General features: G+C 43.0%; 1 protein-coding gene across 2 annotated transcripts in view; it reads right to left on the bottom strand.

Moving 5' to 3' along the window:
• adamtsl3 (ADAMTS-like 3) overlaps positions 1–16,915 on the bottom strand; it is a 182,801-nt gene that overhangs the window by 30,279 nt on the left and 135,607 nt on the right. For both annotated transcript variants that reach the window (XM_063188098.1, XM_063188100.1), the window contains exons 16-19: positions 8,490–8,761; positions 7,730–7,853; positions 1,878–2,070; positions 1,342–1,524 (exon numbers count right to left, since the gene is read on the bottom strand). In XM_063188098.1, the coding sequence (XP_063044168.1) occupies positions 1,342–1,524; positions 1,878–2,070; positions 7,730–7,853; positions 8,490–8,761 (772 nt within the window). The remainder of the gene's footprint in view (positions 1–1,341; positions 1,525–1,877; positions 2,071–7,729; positions 7,854–8,489; positions 8,762–16,915) is intronic.

Genomic DNA, 16,915 nt, shown 5'->3' with positions numbered 1-16,915 from the left:
CACACATAATCACACATGCACGCGGACGCACGCACGCACACACACACGTAGACAAATAACAAAAGCCATTAGAAGATCAAAGCATCCTTGTATCTTTTATTCTGTTGAGTGATGTTCTTATTATTCTACTGGCTTCTCTTTATATGCAAAGAGCCTTATCTGTACGTCAGTGAGGTAAAACTCTGTTTCGGGAACAAAAGGTTTCTGCCAGCTTTTCATGGCGTAGGCTTACTACATCTCTTAGACACAACTTAAAACTTCACAGAGACAGAGACAGCACAGGTACACAAAGACAGTCCTAATATTTAATTCATGTTGCTCACAGAAACACCTCTGACTACAGGAGGGATTTCTGCTACCGGGTCTCACACTCTGCCCTGGTGCCAACATTTACTGTCACTACGTAATGGAGTAGTTCAAGGTGATAGTTTGGTTGTAGGAGGGATTTTGGTTCCCAAATAACAGAACATGTAAAATTTCACATACATGTACTGGTATGAATTTTACCGCTCACTGACTTATGAGTGATTCTACGATTCGACTGCGCTTTTAAATCCATGGATTTTATTTGCCAATTCCACTATTAACTGCATCCAATGATGATTTGGACATTAGCACACATGTATCTTTAATATAATACAGAAAGTGTAGATATGGCATTATTTCCCTCAGCAAGAATGAATATTTAATACTGGTTTTCGGTGTTTTCATGCCGTCCTGTTTTCCAAATGTCAGATTCAGTCTTCATATTAGCATGTAAATAAACTTGTTTTGCCCAAGACGATTGCAAATGTTGATTCACAGTAATCATCACGGTCATTTAGTTGAAAAAAAATACTGATAATTGACATTTTGCTTTTGCCAAAAGCGCAGGCGAATCGTAAAATCACTCTTATGTATTAATCAAATATCAACAGTACAACATCTTACATGTAAATGACCTTACTTACACAAAATATGGCAAGTGTTACAACACTCCCAGTTAACTTTTGACAATGTTCTTTGTGGTTCAGGCCATACTTCATACTCTTTACCACACTGACTTGAATATAAGATTACCCCCTATAAGGTGACATCCCATTTTTTACGTAAAGACCTATTTTAGAAGAAAATGGTCCAATATAGCAACTGATATTGCTGTGCTCAACAATCTTGATCTACCGTATGCCAGTTCTTTTCCATTCCAGTACTAATGGACATGTCACTAGGTGTTCGGGGGGCCATGTTATACGTAAATCAGGCAACATAAGAAAATCCATTGAATTCCGTTGACCCACACATCTAGCCCACAGACCTCTAGTTGAAAAGGCCTGGTCTTCTCCCTCTGCACTTCCTGCTCACCTTAGACCACTCTCCTCCCTCCAGCCGGGGCGTGAGGCAGTCCTCTGTGGCACAGGGCCTGTGAGCCACCGGCTTCACGCCTTTACACGCCGCATCCTTTAGCTTCTGGAAGCTTCCAGTGCCCAGCCGTTGCTTGCAGTACACCTTCCGGGACTGCTTACCGCCACCACAGGTGTGGGAACACTAGAGAGAAAGGGTACAGAGAGGGGTTTTGTATTAGCTTCTGTTTTTGTTTTGGTGGGGGGTTCAAGGGTACATTGAAGAGTGGGAGGGAGAGACAGGGGAGGATCGGGAAATGACCCAGGTCAGGAATTGAACCCGGGTCCCTGAGAAGCAGTCCAGTGCCCAGCCAACTAAGGCACAGCTGGGCAGGGTTCCAAGTTGTTAATACAATATTACGATCCTTTTGAAGGGACAAGGCAAATCATCCCCCTCTGCCACTCCAAGGCCCTCGCATAACCTAAAAAAGGATGAATGGGAATGCAAGAATAAATGGAAGATCAGAAACTATGAAAGAGAACTAAAGGTCCATTCACCTTTTGCCAGGCCTCGGTCTCCCAGGCTGGGGGGCAGTCCACCTGGTAGCAGGCCTGCACCTCGCTGGGTTTGCTCTCCTTGCAGTCCTTGTCAGCCATCTTGTCCCTGTCGCTCTGCACACAGTGCACCTGGCGGATCTGCAGCCCCACGCCACACGTGGCCGAGCAGCGCGACCACTGGCTCACCTCCCATCTGCAAGTTCAGGTGCACAGACAGGTGTGCACAGAGAAACATTTAAAAAGTAGTTTCAGTGTCTACACTCCTGCGTGAGCAATGACCCACAGACGGCACCCACAGACGGCACACACACACGCACATGCACACACGCACACATGCACAGAGAGAGAGAGAGAGAGAGAGAGAGAGAGAGAGAGAGAGAGAGAGAGAGGTAGACAAACATACTCGCAAGCACACACATACACACACACACACACACTGTTCTACAAAAACAATTTACATTACAAAGCCATTATAAAGTCCAGACTCGCACACCTATAGTCATTGCCTTGGCTTAAATCCAACTGCATTGTAAACAACCACCAGGGAAAAAAACAGGAGAGGAAATAAACAAACATTTATAGCACAAAAAGTGAACATGTTAGACCATATGTTTTCTGAATGAATCCTCTTTACAGAGCCAAGTTGTGTAGATGCCATTACCACGACCTGTTAATCTACGAGAGGGGACAAGAGAGAAATGGAGTGTGCTCAAGGCCAATTGGCAATGGGAGAGGAGAGGAGAGGAGAGGAGAGGAGAGGAGAGAAGAGAAGAGAAGAGAAGAGAAGAGAAGAGAAGAGAAGAGAAGAGAAGAGAAGAGAAGAGAAGAGAAGAGAAGAGAAGAGAAGAGAAGAGAAGAGAAGAAAATAGAAGAGGAGAGAAGAGGAGAGAAGAGAAGAGGAGAAAGAGATGAAAGGAGATGCAAGCTGGCTAGGTCACTATTGAGACGCTGCCCAATGACTAACACCCGTAAAGAGCAGCCAGATTCACCTAGAGTCCAGTGCATCTGGACACAGGGATCGCTGCAGGGATATCAAGCTGGACTTGGATTTGGAAACAACTGCCTTCTCTATGTCAGGCCATTTGGACAAAGAGTTCATAACATCTAGGTTGAACAAAGTCAGATGCCGTAAATTTGCTTAAACTTTCCTTGATTTGCTTGATTTCCTTATCTATGATGCTAATGTGGAGGGATAAGACCGCACTGGCAAAACAGTATAGTTCCTTAAGTGTCCACGAGGCACTGAGCCACGACTAATGCCTTCCCATGCATGGATATGGAGAGAGAGAGAGAGAGAGAGAGAGAGAGAGAGAGAGAGAGAGAGAGAGAGAGAGAGAGAGAGAGAGAGAGAAGAGAAGATAGAAAGAAAGAAAGAAAGATAAAGAGAGTCGGTGGCAAGTGCTTGCAATAAGGCCAAGTTTCAGCCACCTCAGAGGAACTGAAGTCTGGCAACATCCCGAACAAATCCTTTAACACAGCGAGACAGCCCCCTAAATTAGGCAGATGATGCAGACAGATAAGTCTTAAAAGGGGGATGTGGCAGCGGAGGGTTGGCGGGGTTAAGTACACGCCAGTGCTCCCCCTGAAAACTGAGAACACTACACTAGAATCTATAGTCTAAATGCAGAGCGAGCAACAGTGAGAGAGAGAAAGAGAGCAAGAGAGATCGAGAGGCTTTTCCTTATTATACAACTTCCAGACCACAAACTATATATGGGGAGAGGAAAAAATTGAATGGACAAATGGACAATGGACAAATTGAAATCTATTTGACGACGAGTAAATGAGAATACCGTGTGATCCCTTGAGAACCAGTCCGAAACCCCGATCCAAACGTCTATGCGGCGACTGCAATATGAACGCTTTGATCAAAATGGCCTTAGCAGAGAACCGCTGCTGCTAATCTGGATGAATTTCAATACAATTACAGCTGGATACTTTCAGACACCCATTCTCATTTGTTGTAATCGTGTATAGGTCCTGGATAGGTCTACAGCTTTTACAGAGCATCCCCAAAAGTCAAACCACTTGCAGTTTGTCTGGCTTTGGACTTGATTTTTGTAGCTAGAAGGAACAGACTGGCCATGAGCAACGTTTGGGAAGGAAGGGATCAAAACCTGGCTTTGTACATTATTGTGGGTTTTATCGCCCGATGTAGAAAGTCTTGCTGTCATTTGGGACTATTGCTTTTCATATTACTTTCTCATTTTATACTTGTTAAGTGCTTTAAAGGGCACACAACTAAATCAGGGGATTTGGAAAGAATGAGAAGAGCAATCAAGTCCAGGAAAAAAACAGCTTGACTGGAACATACAGCATTTACCCTTTATGGCCTCTAATAATATGATGTACATTTTAGTATGAGGTAATGATTAAACATATCTTGACTCGTCTTTCATAAATTCATCAGAAAAAACACAGACCTGAGAGAGTTCTTTAAAAAAAAACTAAACAAACCAAAAAAAGAAACAGAAAAAGCCTCTGATATGAGAAATAATAATTTCTGTATCAACATCAGCTCTGACTTCATCGTCTCTGTCGTTCCCAAATGCTAGTCGTCCTGATAACGTTGGCAAGGAGGTTAGTTCTGGAACTCAGACAAGCCTGTGTGTTTTCTTCAAACGTTCCTCCAATGAAAACTGCCTGACAAGCTATTTAGGTCCAATCTGAATTTGCTCATGGAATACAGACCGGGACCTGCTGTTTTTTTTCCCCCTTAGTCCTGGCATGAGAAATATAGTGGTCATTTAACAAGGGAAGGAAGCAAATACCCATTGGATTAATCATGCTTTTGGACTTCACATGAAAAACAATTCCTCTGTCAACAACAAATGTGACAATGAAGTATGCTTCCTGTATTTGCCATGGCCTGGAGTGAATCATTATGAAAACAGAGCTGCATTGGAGGGGGGATTTATTTCGGCCGCATATTGGTTGACTGGAATACAGTGTTGTTGTTTTTTGGTGTGTTTACCTTCTATAAAAGTACAGAATGAAAGCCCAAATTCCCATATGCCACCACGAGGAGTCTGCATTTCTGCAACGCTGACTTTCATCTCTTGGCCTATGTGCCTGTGCTCCTATGTCATGTGTTTGTATGAGTATTGTGTGCTCATGCATGTGTTTACTGTATGTGTGTATCAGTGCTTGACACTAACTTTTTCGCTTACCAGCCATTTTGGCTAGTGGTTTTCCTGACTCACTAGCCATTGGGCCTTTTCACTAGCCATAATTTTCTTAACCATCATAGCAGCTTTAATTAATTATATAATAGGCTGTAGGCCCTAATAATGTAATGTAGGCTAATATAATATAATATAGGCCTAATATAATATAATATAATATAATATAATATAATATAATATAATATAATATAATATAATATAATATAGGAAATTGTTATTAACTGGTCCATGCATGCATGCTATGGAAAGAACAGATTAACTGGTCTGAGGAATGGCATAGCCTATATTTAGGCTACCATGCAGAAACACCAAGCACAGTGTTGTGGAAGGGCACAAATGTAAGCTACACGAGAGCAAAATATTTTCGTCTTTAATCTGGAGGGACTTCTTCATATCATATAGGCCTATCTGTGGAGGTCGCCGTCCAAATTCATGCGCAAAGTAGATAGCCTAAAGTCATTGCCAAGTTGGCCGGTCCTCGGACATGGATGTGGAATAACACCTCTTCTGGAATATTTGCTTATAAAAGTATCCACTAGAAAGCACACACAGATGCGGTAACTACAGAAGGGGCTACGACTTCCTTTCATTCCGTTTAATAGTGAGTTGTTTAAAATACAAACGGGCGAGACGGGCACCTGCGAAGGGACATGCAATGGGATGCTTTTGTGCAGTCTGGAAGGCTACTACTGCGCGTTTTTTAAGAACGGTTTGACAGTCGGGAACAACAGCACAAGAAACATGGAGGAATATTAAGGTATGAAGACACAGGCAAATCAGAAAATAATTTAAACCAAACATTATTAATGCCGCATGTGTCCTTGTCTTATCACTGCGCTAATGAGACTTTCACAAGAGTAAGACAGACTGACATGTTTTCCTCTCGCTTTGGTCATTTTAATGACCACTACTACTAAGTATTGTAGTAATGACAGATCGCAAAACAGGTCAGTTGAGATGAACTTCGCTACTTTATTTTCACGTGAAGGTTTCTCCAGTGCCATTTCCAAGCGCACGCTGATGTCCCGATACGATAGCTCGCTGTCACTCCTCTTCGCAAGACTAGCTCTAGGCCTATCAGATTCCTGGCTTGCGTGAGACACAGGTGACACGTGACACAGGTGCTTCATGGGTATTGTAGGCTCGCGAAATCGCATTGTATTGCTTTAGTAGCAAAGACGGTCCGAAGAAAAAAACTACAAAATGCGGTGCCTCATCATTCAGAATAGTAACGGACCCGCCAGAATGGCTAGTGAACCTTCGGTATCTACTAGCCAACGCCGACTTTCACCCGCATTTGGCTACCTGGCGTGTGTTAGTGTTAAGCCCTGGTGTGTATGCACAATTGCCTTTGAGTGCCTGTCTGTCCTGGTAAGTGTGCCATTACATGAATGTGTGAGCACTATGTCAGTGTGTGTGTGTGTGTGTGTGTGTGTGTGTGTGTGTGTGTGTGTGCGTGCGTGCGTGCGTGCGTGCGTGCGTGCGTGCGTGCGTGCGTGCGTGTGTGCGTGCCTGTGTGTGTGTGTGTATGTGTGTGTGTATGTGTGTGTATGTGTGTGTGTGCGCGCGTGTGTCTGTGTGTGTAAGTAACAGGCCAACAGTATTGACACACCCATACTATGTGTGTGTGAAGGTGCTTGAATGGATGTTTTATTGTGCATCTGTGTAGTAGGTGTTTTAGTGTGCATCTCTGTGTGTAGTGTTGTCTGAGTGTGTGTGCGTGTGCATGCTGCGTGTTGTATAAAGGAGAGGCATGGGCTGCTGTGACTGTGTGCACACCACCATCTTGACTCAAACATATTTAGATCACTGTTCAGTGCAAGTGACTAATCTATTCTATTCTATTCTACTCTACTCTTTCTATTCTATTCTATTATATTATATTCTATTAGATTCTATTATATTCAATTCTATTCTGAATCACTGCATGTTCCTCCAAAGCCGTGACATGATAGTAAATGGAAAAGACTCTAAGCAGACCCAAGGTTTCCGTTATCAGGCAGAACCGATGGTATATGCTCTTGCCAGCTGTTGTGTACTGTTTCATGCAAATGATCGTAAAACAGCACATTGTTTGAGCAACCCAAAGTTGTTGGCATAAATCCTTCTTTTCGCCAGAGAAATATTTGCCTGGTAAGTAATATGAGTGAAGTGAAAAGAGACTGTGTTCAATATGCTATTCATTTATCAGTGCAAATCTGGTCACATTCCTCAGGCCTAACATCAAATTTGAAAATATGGCCTGCTAGTTAACAGCAGTGCAAGCCAGTCTATTAGTCTCTTTCCCCTTTTCTCTCACTCCTTTCTCTATCCTTCCCTCTCATTCTTTCTATCACTCTTTCTCCGGCCTGTGGGCTGTGCTGTGCTGAAGGCTGTGGGTGTTCTCTTTACTCTGCTTTGCTCCAAACAGCTGGGATGGCTTGGCCAGGAGAGGGAACGTGCCCTCCAAAAGTCCAAAGGCCTTCTCCAGTAATCACTTCCCCTCTCCACTCTCCAATATAGTCCCCAACCTTTTTCTTCTCCACCATATTCTCTAGCTCCTAACCTCTCAAGCTGCACCATCCATCAGATCCTCTCCACCACCTGCCCTCTACCCTCTCCACCCCAAGCCCATATTACTGTGCCACTGAGTCCCATGGAAGCTTGGCTCCTCGTAAGTTACTGTACCTCACACCACAGGGCTCTGGGTTGCACACTCGCATCATGACCCGCGGCCGGCTGGCGCTGTCACAAAGGCCACTGCTCACCACCTTCCCACCATTCAAGCACCGCGCCACAAATGTCTGCGTGCCTACAGGACGAGGAGAGAGAGAGAGAGAGAGAGAGAGAGAGAGAGAGAGGAAGTAACAGACAGTGAAAGCGAAAAAAGTAGAAAGTGAGTGGTGGACAGAAACATGAGAGGGAAAAAGACAGAAATAGAAATAGTGAATCACAGTGGTGATAACAGAACAAACGTCACATTGTGCTGCTTCATTGGGTTTTGAGTTGCCGTACGCATTAGTATTACTGATCAACAGAGGTTTCAACAGTATAGGCAACTGGGACCATTAGGAATGTCAGGAGAGCAGTGCACAAAAGGACAGGTTTGTGTGCATGTGCATGTGCACTGTATGTATGTAAAGTAGCGCAAAGTACCTGTAGAGTAGAGTAGCGTGCTTTTATTAATCCCGAAGGAAATCATCTTACATAAATACACAAATACAAAATATATACAGACCTATAGACATATTTGTGTGCATGTGCATGTGAATATGTGAGCCTGTGTGCATGAATGAGGAGAGCGGTGTGTGTGTGTGTGTGTGTGTGTGTGTTTGTGAGTGTGTGCGTGTGTGTGTGCGAGCGTGCTCCTGTGCGTGCGCTTGTGTGTGCATGCGCGCTACTGTGTGATATGATGAGCAGTAGTGTAAATGTGTCCACATGTCCTCACCTCCGCCACAGGACTTGGAGCAGGGGCTGAACGTGCGGTAGCCCCACTGGGGGCCGTGCTGCCCGTCTCCACCTTGAGGTGGCGCCGGAGAGCCCACACAGGGCTCCAGCTCACAGCGCCTCTGCATTGGCGGCTTCTCTGCCTCACACTCCTCGTCCGGCAGGTCCACCTCGGCCCGCGTGAAGGACAACAGAACCCGGCACTTGACCCAGCGCTTCTGCATGCCGGGACCACAACTGGTGCTGCAGGGGGACCAGGGACCCGGGATGAACCTGGAGGTGAGGATAGATATGGAACAGATATGGGACAGATACAGGACAGTGGAAAGATGAGCACACAAGGTCTTCATTAATCTCAAAGTTCAGGCTGGGATCGCAGCTGTTGTTGCAGCAGGATCATGGGCCTGATGTGAAACTGAAGGGGAGGTAATAGACACAGGACGATCTCAATCTACATAGAGCAACAGTGTAAAGTATGTTTGTACAGTATATGTTAAGAAAAGACTTCATTTAATCCCAAATGTTAATCCTGGAACCACAGCTAGTACTGCAGGGAGACCAGGGGCCAGGGATGAACCTGAGGAGGGATAGGGGAAGGAACACGCCACTGTTTGAAGCAGCCTGATCTCCAAAAATTCCGTGCTCCTGGACACGGATGTTAAGGACACGAAATCCGTGTCCAGGAGCACGGATTTTGCCAAAATTCCGTGCTCCTGGACACAGAATTGTTTTCCGTGCTCCTGGACACGGAATTGTTTTCCGTGATGGACACACGGAAGTGCTTTCTATAGGCTATTACCACAGCACTGTGTAAAATACATACCAAATGCTAATCCTAAACAAAATTATGCTAAAGCAATTTAATTTGTGCCCTGACCAAAACATTCCCTAACCTTACCCTGTCATTAAAGACATATTTTTGAGAAATACCTTTTCCAGTTGGTTGCTAGGCTATCAAATTCATATAATGAATGAAAGAAAACTAGCTGTGCCCAGACCAAAACAATCCCTAACCTTAAACTGTCAGTAGGAAATGTTTTTTTGAGGAAAACATATTTGAAATAAGAAAAATCCTGAGAAATAGCCTATAGAGAGAGCACTTCCCTGTGTCTATAACGGAAAACAAGGATTCAAGGATTCAAGGATTCAAGGAAAACAATTCCGTGTCCAGGAGCACGGAATTTTGGCAAAATCCGTGGTCCTGGACACAGATTTTGTGCCCCTACCATCCGTGTCCAGGAGCACGGAATTTTTGGAGATCATGTTGGTTTGAAGACGGGAAGAAGACAGCTTAGATGTGCAGTACAGTAAAACGGTAACACTTTATAATAATGTCTGCATATAAAGACTTAGTAAGTAATTAACTAATGATGAACAAAACATTAACAAATGTTTTATTATTAACTAAGTTTTATTAATGCTTCATAAAATATCTACAAATGTATTATTATTCATTTACAAACAATTTGTAAATGTTTGATAAATATAAAATATTAAGTCATTTACAAACATTTGTTAATGTTTTGTTCATCATTAGTTAATTATTTACTGAGTGTTATTCATGCTTTTTAAGCAGACATTATTATAAAGTGTTACCAGTAAAACAGGACAGTGCCATTACACAGTAACTGCCTATTTTGCTCAGTTAAGACTGGATCTTGATTTGTATTATCTCTCAAGGATTAATGGGATAAACTGATGTATGAGCAGGTGGAATCATGTTTTGTTAAATGAACAGAAAGATGATGAATACCACTGGCTAACAGTGGCATAAGCAGAAGGATGAGCAGGTGGATTTACGCTATGTTAGAGACAGATGAATAAGACCATGTAATTAATTAGTAAAATGAACAGCATTCCAGGGTCTTAATACATAATTTAAATCAAGCCAAAAGGAATGCAGAGTTCTTTACAGGTCAGAATTACAGAGTACAAGATCACTGAGGAGCTTGAGGGGGCGATCCTGAACTTGTTCCAACCCTTCATTCAGGGTAATTATCAGTGGAGTGCCAAACGCATTAGCATTTACAGCCTACAGTGCTCAAGCGCAGAGTTCAACAAACAGAGGCCAAGTGCACAACAACCACTTGCTCCCATTGCTAGAACATGTTTTTTAATCGTGACAGTCTGACTGCACACTTAATCAGGCAAAACAACATAATTCAATCCTTTTAAATACTGTTGCTGCTGTGGTGGTTTTGTCTTTTCTCTTTTGCTCCAGCACCCAGATTAGATTCAACGTTGTTGTCAATTTACATTTATAATAAAGGGTATTGAAATGTGGTTCAGCATCTTAAAATAAATGTAAAGATTAAGGTGATGGTGTGTCCTTTATAGTGTATGGACGTGGCACAACCGAGGGAGTTGCAGCAGCAGCCTCCTCACAGCTGTGGAGGAGTACTGGGTGGGCAGGGCTGCTATTCTTTGGAGGGTGGACAGATTAGAACTGTTGTGCTGGGCTGCTGTTCTTGCAGAGAACATTGAAATCATCATCAGCTCCCGCTGCCCTCGTAAACATAGCTTGATGGATAGCACACACAACTACTGAACCATCAGTCAATAGCCTTGCATCACCACTGGAACCACAGGGACCTTTGCGCAGAGGCTATGGACTGAAATGTATGTGGACTCTCAAGCAAGCGACTGAAATGTGCTCAGTTGTGGTGACAAAAACAGCCAGAGCTTTCATAACCAGTGGAGTAACTGTTGATTGATGGTGTACAAAAAGAATTGAGAGAGAGAGAGAGAGAGAGAGAGAGAGAGAGAGAGAGAGAGAGAGAGAGAGAGAGAGAGAGAGAGAGAGAGAGTACAAGGAAACTACAGTCATCTGTCCCTTAAAAGGACTGTAAAATATAGGAAGACATGTCAAACTCAGAAAGCAAAAGTCTTTCCACATATTTTTTCCAGCAAGATTCACTAATGCCGGGCTTACACTGTGCGACTTTTGCTCCGATTTTGCCCCGATTTATCACTTGCACAACTTTTTGAGAATCGGGCTGATTTCTTGTTAAATCGGAGGTCAATTGTGAGTCTCGCATCGTGTAGTGTACAGTATAGTGGGCTAACGACACGCAATTTCACCTCACGACCAACTTGTGATCTGTAGTCGTAGGGTCGCAAGAAAATCAAACCTGTTTGAAATCCTGGTCACCCCTCGAGAGTAAATCCCAAAGTTGAAGCAGTGCTACCTAATTTGACCCAACACATGAACAAATTGACAGGGCGGTGCGATTTGCTCTTGAGTGCCTCCCTATCTCCTCCTGAGGAGCGTGTTTCCCTTACCCGCTTTAGTTATCTGCAGTTCCGGAGAACAAGCCTGTCGTGTCAAGAAGTGTTAGCATTCTGCTCGCATCCAACCCTTGGCTTGTAGAGTGTGAGGAGGTGAGTCGTGAGAGGTGAACTTTTAAATCGTGAAATACCCTCGTGCAGTGTGAGCAGGAGCTTAATACCCAAGATTGAAAATATCGCACAGTGTATGCCTGCCTTAAATCAGCTTATCATACAGAGCAGAGCTGGTAGATGAGCGTGGACAGGAAGGCGTGACGACTTCTAATTTCATGCTGCAAGTCATATGAACAGATCAGCAAATGTCAAGTCCTTCGATCACCCAATCTTTGTCTTCAGACCAGGAATTGGGGCGCTTCAGAGAACCTCAGCTGTCCTCTTCTCTGCATGAAGCCCTGCTAAGGCTAGAGCGATACTGCTGACCAGGGATCCGTTTCTCGATTCTTGTCGTTGCTAACCGTCTTAAGACCGTCTCACCATTCCCTTGGATTTAGTGGTGAGCGTCGCTGTCGAGAGAGAGTTGAGTCGCTCTTACGAAGGACGTTAGTGGGGTCGTAGGCATGTGCAATTTTTCTCAGTCATTTCAAATTGGTGTTAAAGTTTGGTTTTCACTTCCAAGTTGAAGTTTAGGGTCTATAGAACAATTTGGGTCCGAGTGTCAAACACACAGATAACAAAATGGCCTGTGGGGGGCGCTCTAAAATATAGAAACTGTTATAACTTTTTATTAGTTTAACCAAATTTAACATATGAGGCATGCATGGATTCAGCATTAAGAGGAGGAGCTGGTGAGCTAAGTATTTGGTTACCGGATTAAAGACACACTATGTCATAAACACACTTTTAGCCCATGGACAGCAAAATTCAGGGTTTTTTAAGATAAAGGGTGGAAATGCCCTCCAAGTTGCAATGAAACATCATTTATTGTTACAAGTTATTGTAAATAAAGCCTGGGATATCATTCAACTTGATTTGTTCAGAATATCCCTGAAGCACAAAGATATCCAGGATACCTATATGCAAATATGGCTGCATAAAGCCTATGTGATATTTAGGACCCAACTTGCAACTTTGAGTTTATGAATTTAGGATCATGAGTATCAACTTGTTTCAATCAAGCCATATTCTATTCACACATAAATCACAAAAACCAACGTTGTATCTGGAAGAAAATAAATCAATAATAATAATAATATTAATAATAAGACTGCATTTCCGGAGAGACAATGCTATTAGTATGCTTGCGGCTTATACACACACACACACACACACACACACACACACACAGAGCTGTTGTATACACACACAGAAACATGAGGGAAAGAGATAGAGGTCTGTGTGTGTTTGTCTCTGTGCGAGAGAGAGAGGTGTGTGTGTGAGAGAGAGAGAGAGAGAGAGAGAGAGAGAGAGAGAGAGAGAGAGAGAGAGAGAGAGAGAGAGAGAGAGAGAGAGAGATAGAGAGAGAGAGAGAGAATGTGTGAGTGTGTGCATGTATGGAGATGCTTCAGGTGCCTTTCAGCAATGGGTGGGTAGGGAGAGGTAAGGGTGGGTTTCGAACCTGCAACCCTCTGACAGACCAACACCCTACCCAGTAAGCCACTGCCACTTACTGTATAGAGTTGCCACAGCAGCATATTAGGCCACGGTTGCCCAGGTGACAGAAGAGGTCTGAAGTTCTACAAGGCTGCGTGTGTGTGTGTGTGTGTGTGTGTGTGTGTGTGTGTGTGTGTGTGTGTGTGTGTGTGTGTGTGTGTGTGTGTGTGTGTGTGTGTGTGTGTGTGTGTGTGTGTGTGTGTGTGTGTGTGTGTGTGTGTGTGTGTGTGTGTGTGTGTGTGTGTATGAATGAAGATTCTAACGGTGACAGTTTGGTAGTCAATAGCTGAGTAATATGTGCAGCATTATTTTTACACTGTCATATCTCCAAAAGGTTTGCCAGTTGTCAGATGATATCGAAACACAAATGGCACAACCCTGCTCTTCATGTCAAAGCTGAGATCACTTTTCTAGGCCAAATGGTTCAGTCAAATGGTTCAGTCAAAAAATTGACATATTCATGTCCACACATTTTTTGTACGTGAATGGGGTCACATCATAGGGATTTTAAAACTGCTGTCTTTGAAACATTTTTAAGAGTTGGCTTATGATCTTCACACAGTTTGTATTCAGAGCCAAGACCTCTCTGACAATGCCTTTACGAGAGATTCTAGAGATATGCCAGTGTAATAGGTTGCTATGGGCACCTAACATGACCAGGTTCCGGTCTGCCTAAAGGGGCGTGTCATAATACTCCTACAATGAATAGAACAGTCCTTAGGTCTGCCTAGGTCTGCCTAAAGGGGGATCCCCCCCTCCCTTGCAATAATAGAACCCGGAAACAATGGGCCAACGAAACCTCTCTCTCTCTACTCTCTCTGCCTTTACCTAGTTGATACCTAGTTAAAAACCCCAGATCAGGTCACCCCTCACTCTAACTGCCACAGTTTGTGACATCATCATCTTGACCATTCTACTATTCATTTCAATGAGGGGGAAAACAGAGAAAACTGAGAAAAACAAGTCTGGTGAACGAATGAAAGGGGCAGGCCAGCGAAAAATACACCACCCTGAGCCCTTTTCGAGCCGTTCGTTTTGGCACTCGAACCGTGTCTCTATCTCGAACGCTGCAACGATTCAAAGCCGCCGTACTAATGAATGGCGATTCCCATATGCCGAGGTGAATGGAAAAATGTATAATAATAATAAACTGTTGATGAACAATTAGTATGCTTTCCCGCAAGCATACTAAATAAACTGTTGGAGAACAATTAGTATGCTTGCTGGGGGCAAGCAGAGGCCTTTGGCAAGCATACTAAATAATACTATAGGACTATTTCATACATGGTAGACACAATCATCTGCTCTGGGAACTGTCCATTTGTTACCAGGGTAGTTGACAGGCATGAAAACCAGCGTAGTTCCCAGAAATGCCTGCCAATCTGGTAACAAATGAACAGTTCCCAGATTTGGACTACACTATTAAAGATGCAGTTGCCAAAGATGTATTCCAACTAGAGGTGAAGTGCAGCTGTACTAGTACTAGGCAGAGTTAAAGTTCACACGTCTGTGCAAGTGCACATGCAATTTCTAAGACTGACCACTGACTGTTTTTGTATCTGTTCTCTGTCATAGTTATTGTAGAGTGAATTATTGGAATAAATGTTAGCCCTATGGTCTTCTGTTTGCTTTTTGAATGCAGGAAAAAATGATGTTCCCCATAGTATTTATCATCATCATCATCATCATCATCATCATCATCATCATAATTATTATTATCATTATTATTACTATTATTATTGTTGATTTAATTTCTTCCAGATATAAAGTGTTTAAGTTGTGAATAAAATGATGGCTTGATTGAAAAAAAGCTGGTACTCATGATCCTAAATTCATAAACTCAAAGTTGCAAGTTGGGTGCTAAATATAGGCTTTATGCAGCCATATTTGTGTATAGGTATCCTAAGTATCTGTGTGATTCAGGGATATTCTGAACAAATCAAGTTAAGTGATAACCCAGGCTTTATTTACAATAACTTGTAACAATACATTATGTTTCATTGCAACTTTGAGGGCATTTCCACCCTTTATCTTAAAAAAGCCCGGATTTAGCTGTCCATGGGCTAAAAGTGTGTTTATTACATAGTGTGTCTTTAATCTGGTAACCAAATACTTAGCTCACCGGTTTCTCCTCTTCATGCTGAATCCATACATACCTCATATGTTAAATTTGGTTTAACTAATCAAAAGTTATAGCAGTTTATATATTTTAGAGCGCCCCCCGCAGGCCATTTTGTTATCTGTGTGTTTGACACTCGAACTCAAATTGTTCTATAGGCCCTAAACTTCAACTTGGAAGTGAAAACCAAACTTTAATACCAATTTGAAATGACTGAGCCTATTACGACCCCACTACGTTGCTACCGTCGTTAGCAAAGACGCTTTCGAGATACGGACCCCAGAACCCAGAAACACAGCAGTGGAACTCACCTCAGTGCTCTAGGTCACCCCTACGCAATGTTTTCTCAAGAATTGTGTGCACTGTGACATTGCTAATCAATGATGGATGACTATCATCTTCTTGCTAGGGTTCAGCTTATTTCCAGCATATATAGCATTACCAATGGATCCTTTTGCGATTATGACACGTTTGCATTGCTCTTGGCTTGCCTGGTGTTTTCCCAGTTTTCTCAGTGGCCATTGGTAGATGTTATGACTGATAAACTCCCTTTCCAGTGCAAACATTCCACTTGTCCTGTTAGTCCTGCTGCCCAGAGCCAGTCAGGTGCCCTTGAAGGATCTCCCAGCGGATCTATTCTTATTTCAAAAGCAAACATTTATTCACGACAAATAAACATTTCCAAAACTGGGAGGAAATGTCTTGATGACCTGCTGATCTGAAATGTATTTTTAGGTTTTTTTATTGCCATGACCTGAAAAACATCCAACGAGTGGAAAAAGGGGGAATGGATAAGTAAGAAGAACTATGCAGCAGAGATGAGAGAAACTGAACAAAAGGAAGAAATGTATGGACTGAAGTCTGACTTGGATCCAAGTGGAAGAATGAAACGACAGGAACTGAAAAATAACAGCATTCCCATTAAACCGATCAGATTCTTGGCACATGTGAAGCTGAAGATGGCAAAGGATGGAGAAAAACGTACAGAAATAGATTTGTGGGGTGGCTCTTTGCGAGGCTGCAAAAGAAAAAGACATTGGAAAAAAGTCTTCACAGATACTTCAGAGACGACAAAAACACACAAGAGCACGAGCTTTATTACATTCAGTCCCACAAAACGTGCAGGAAAAAAGACACCCAGGAGTGGTGTCAGTCCACTGAGCCTGTAAAAGTATTCAAGTATGACAAACTGAAAAAAATCAACAGTCAACATGCTCCTTGCTAGTCCTGCTGTCTAAACATTCGCTCAGTTTATGGGATTACGCTTTATGAGATCTGAAATTCCCCAAAAGCCAAAAAATGTCGTGTTTTGACTAATGTGGGTATGTTATTAACGGATATCATGATGTCAGAATCGAAATGTTTGTGATGCAAAAACAACTTTTTTTTGGTCTTTCAGGGAGGTTTAGGGTGGAGGTTGAGGTGGCGGC

The sequence above is a fragment of the Engraulis encrasicolus genome, chromosome 22 (assembly GCF_034702125.1).
Source record: "Engraulis encrasicolus isolate BLACKSEA-1 chromosome 22, IST_EnEncr_1.0, whole genome shotgun sequence".
Classification (NCBI taxonomy): Eukaryota; Metazoa; Chordata; class Actinopteri; order Clupeiformes; family Engraulidae; genus Engraulis; species Engraulis encrasicolus.
The sequence above is the reverse complement of the archived record's forward strand: the minus strand, read 5'-3'. Positions and strand labels throughout refer to the sequence as shown.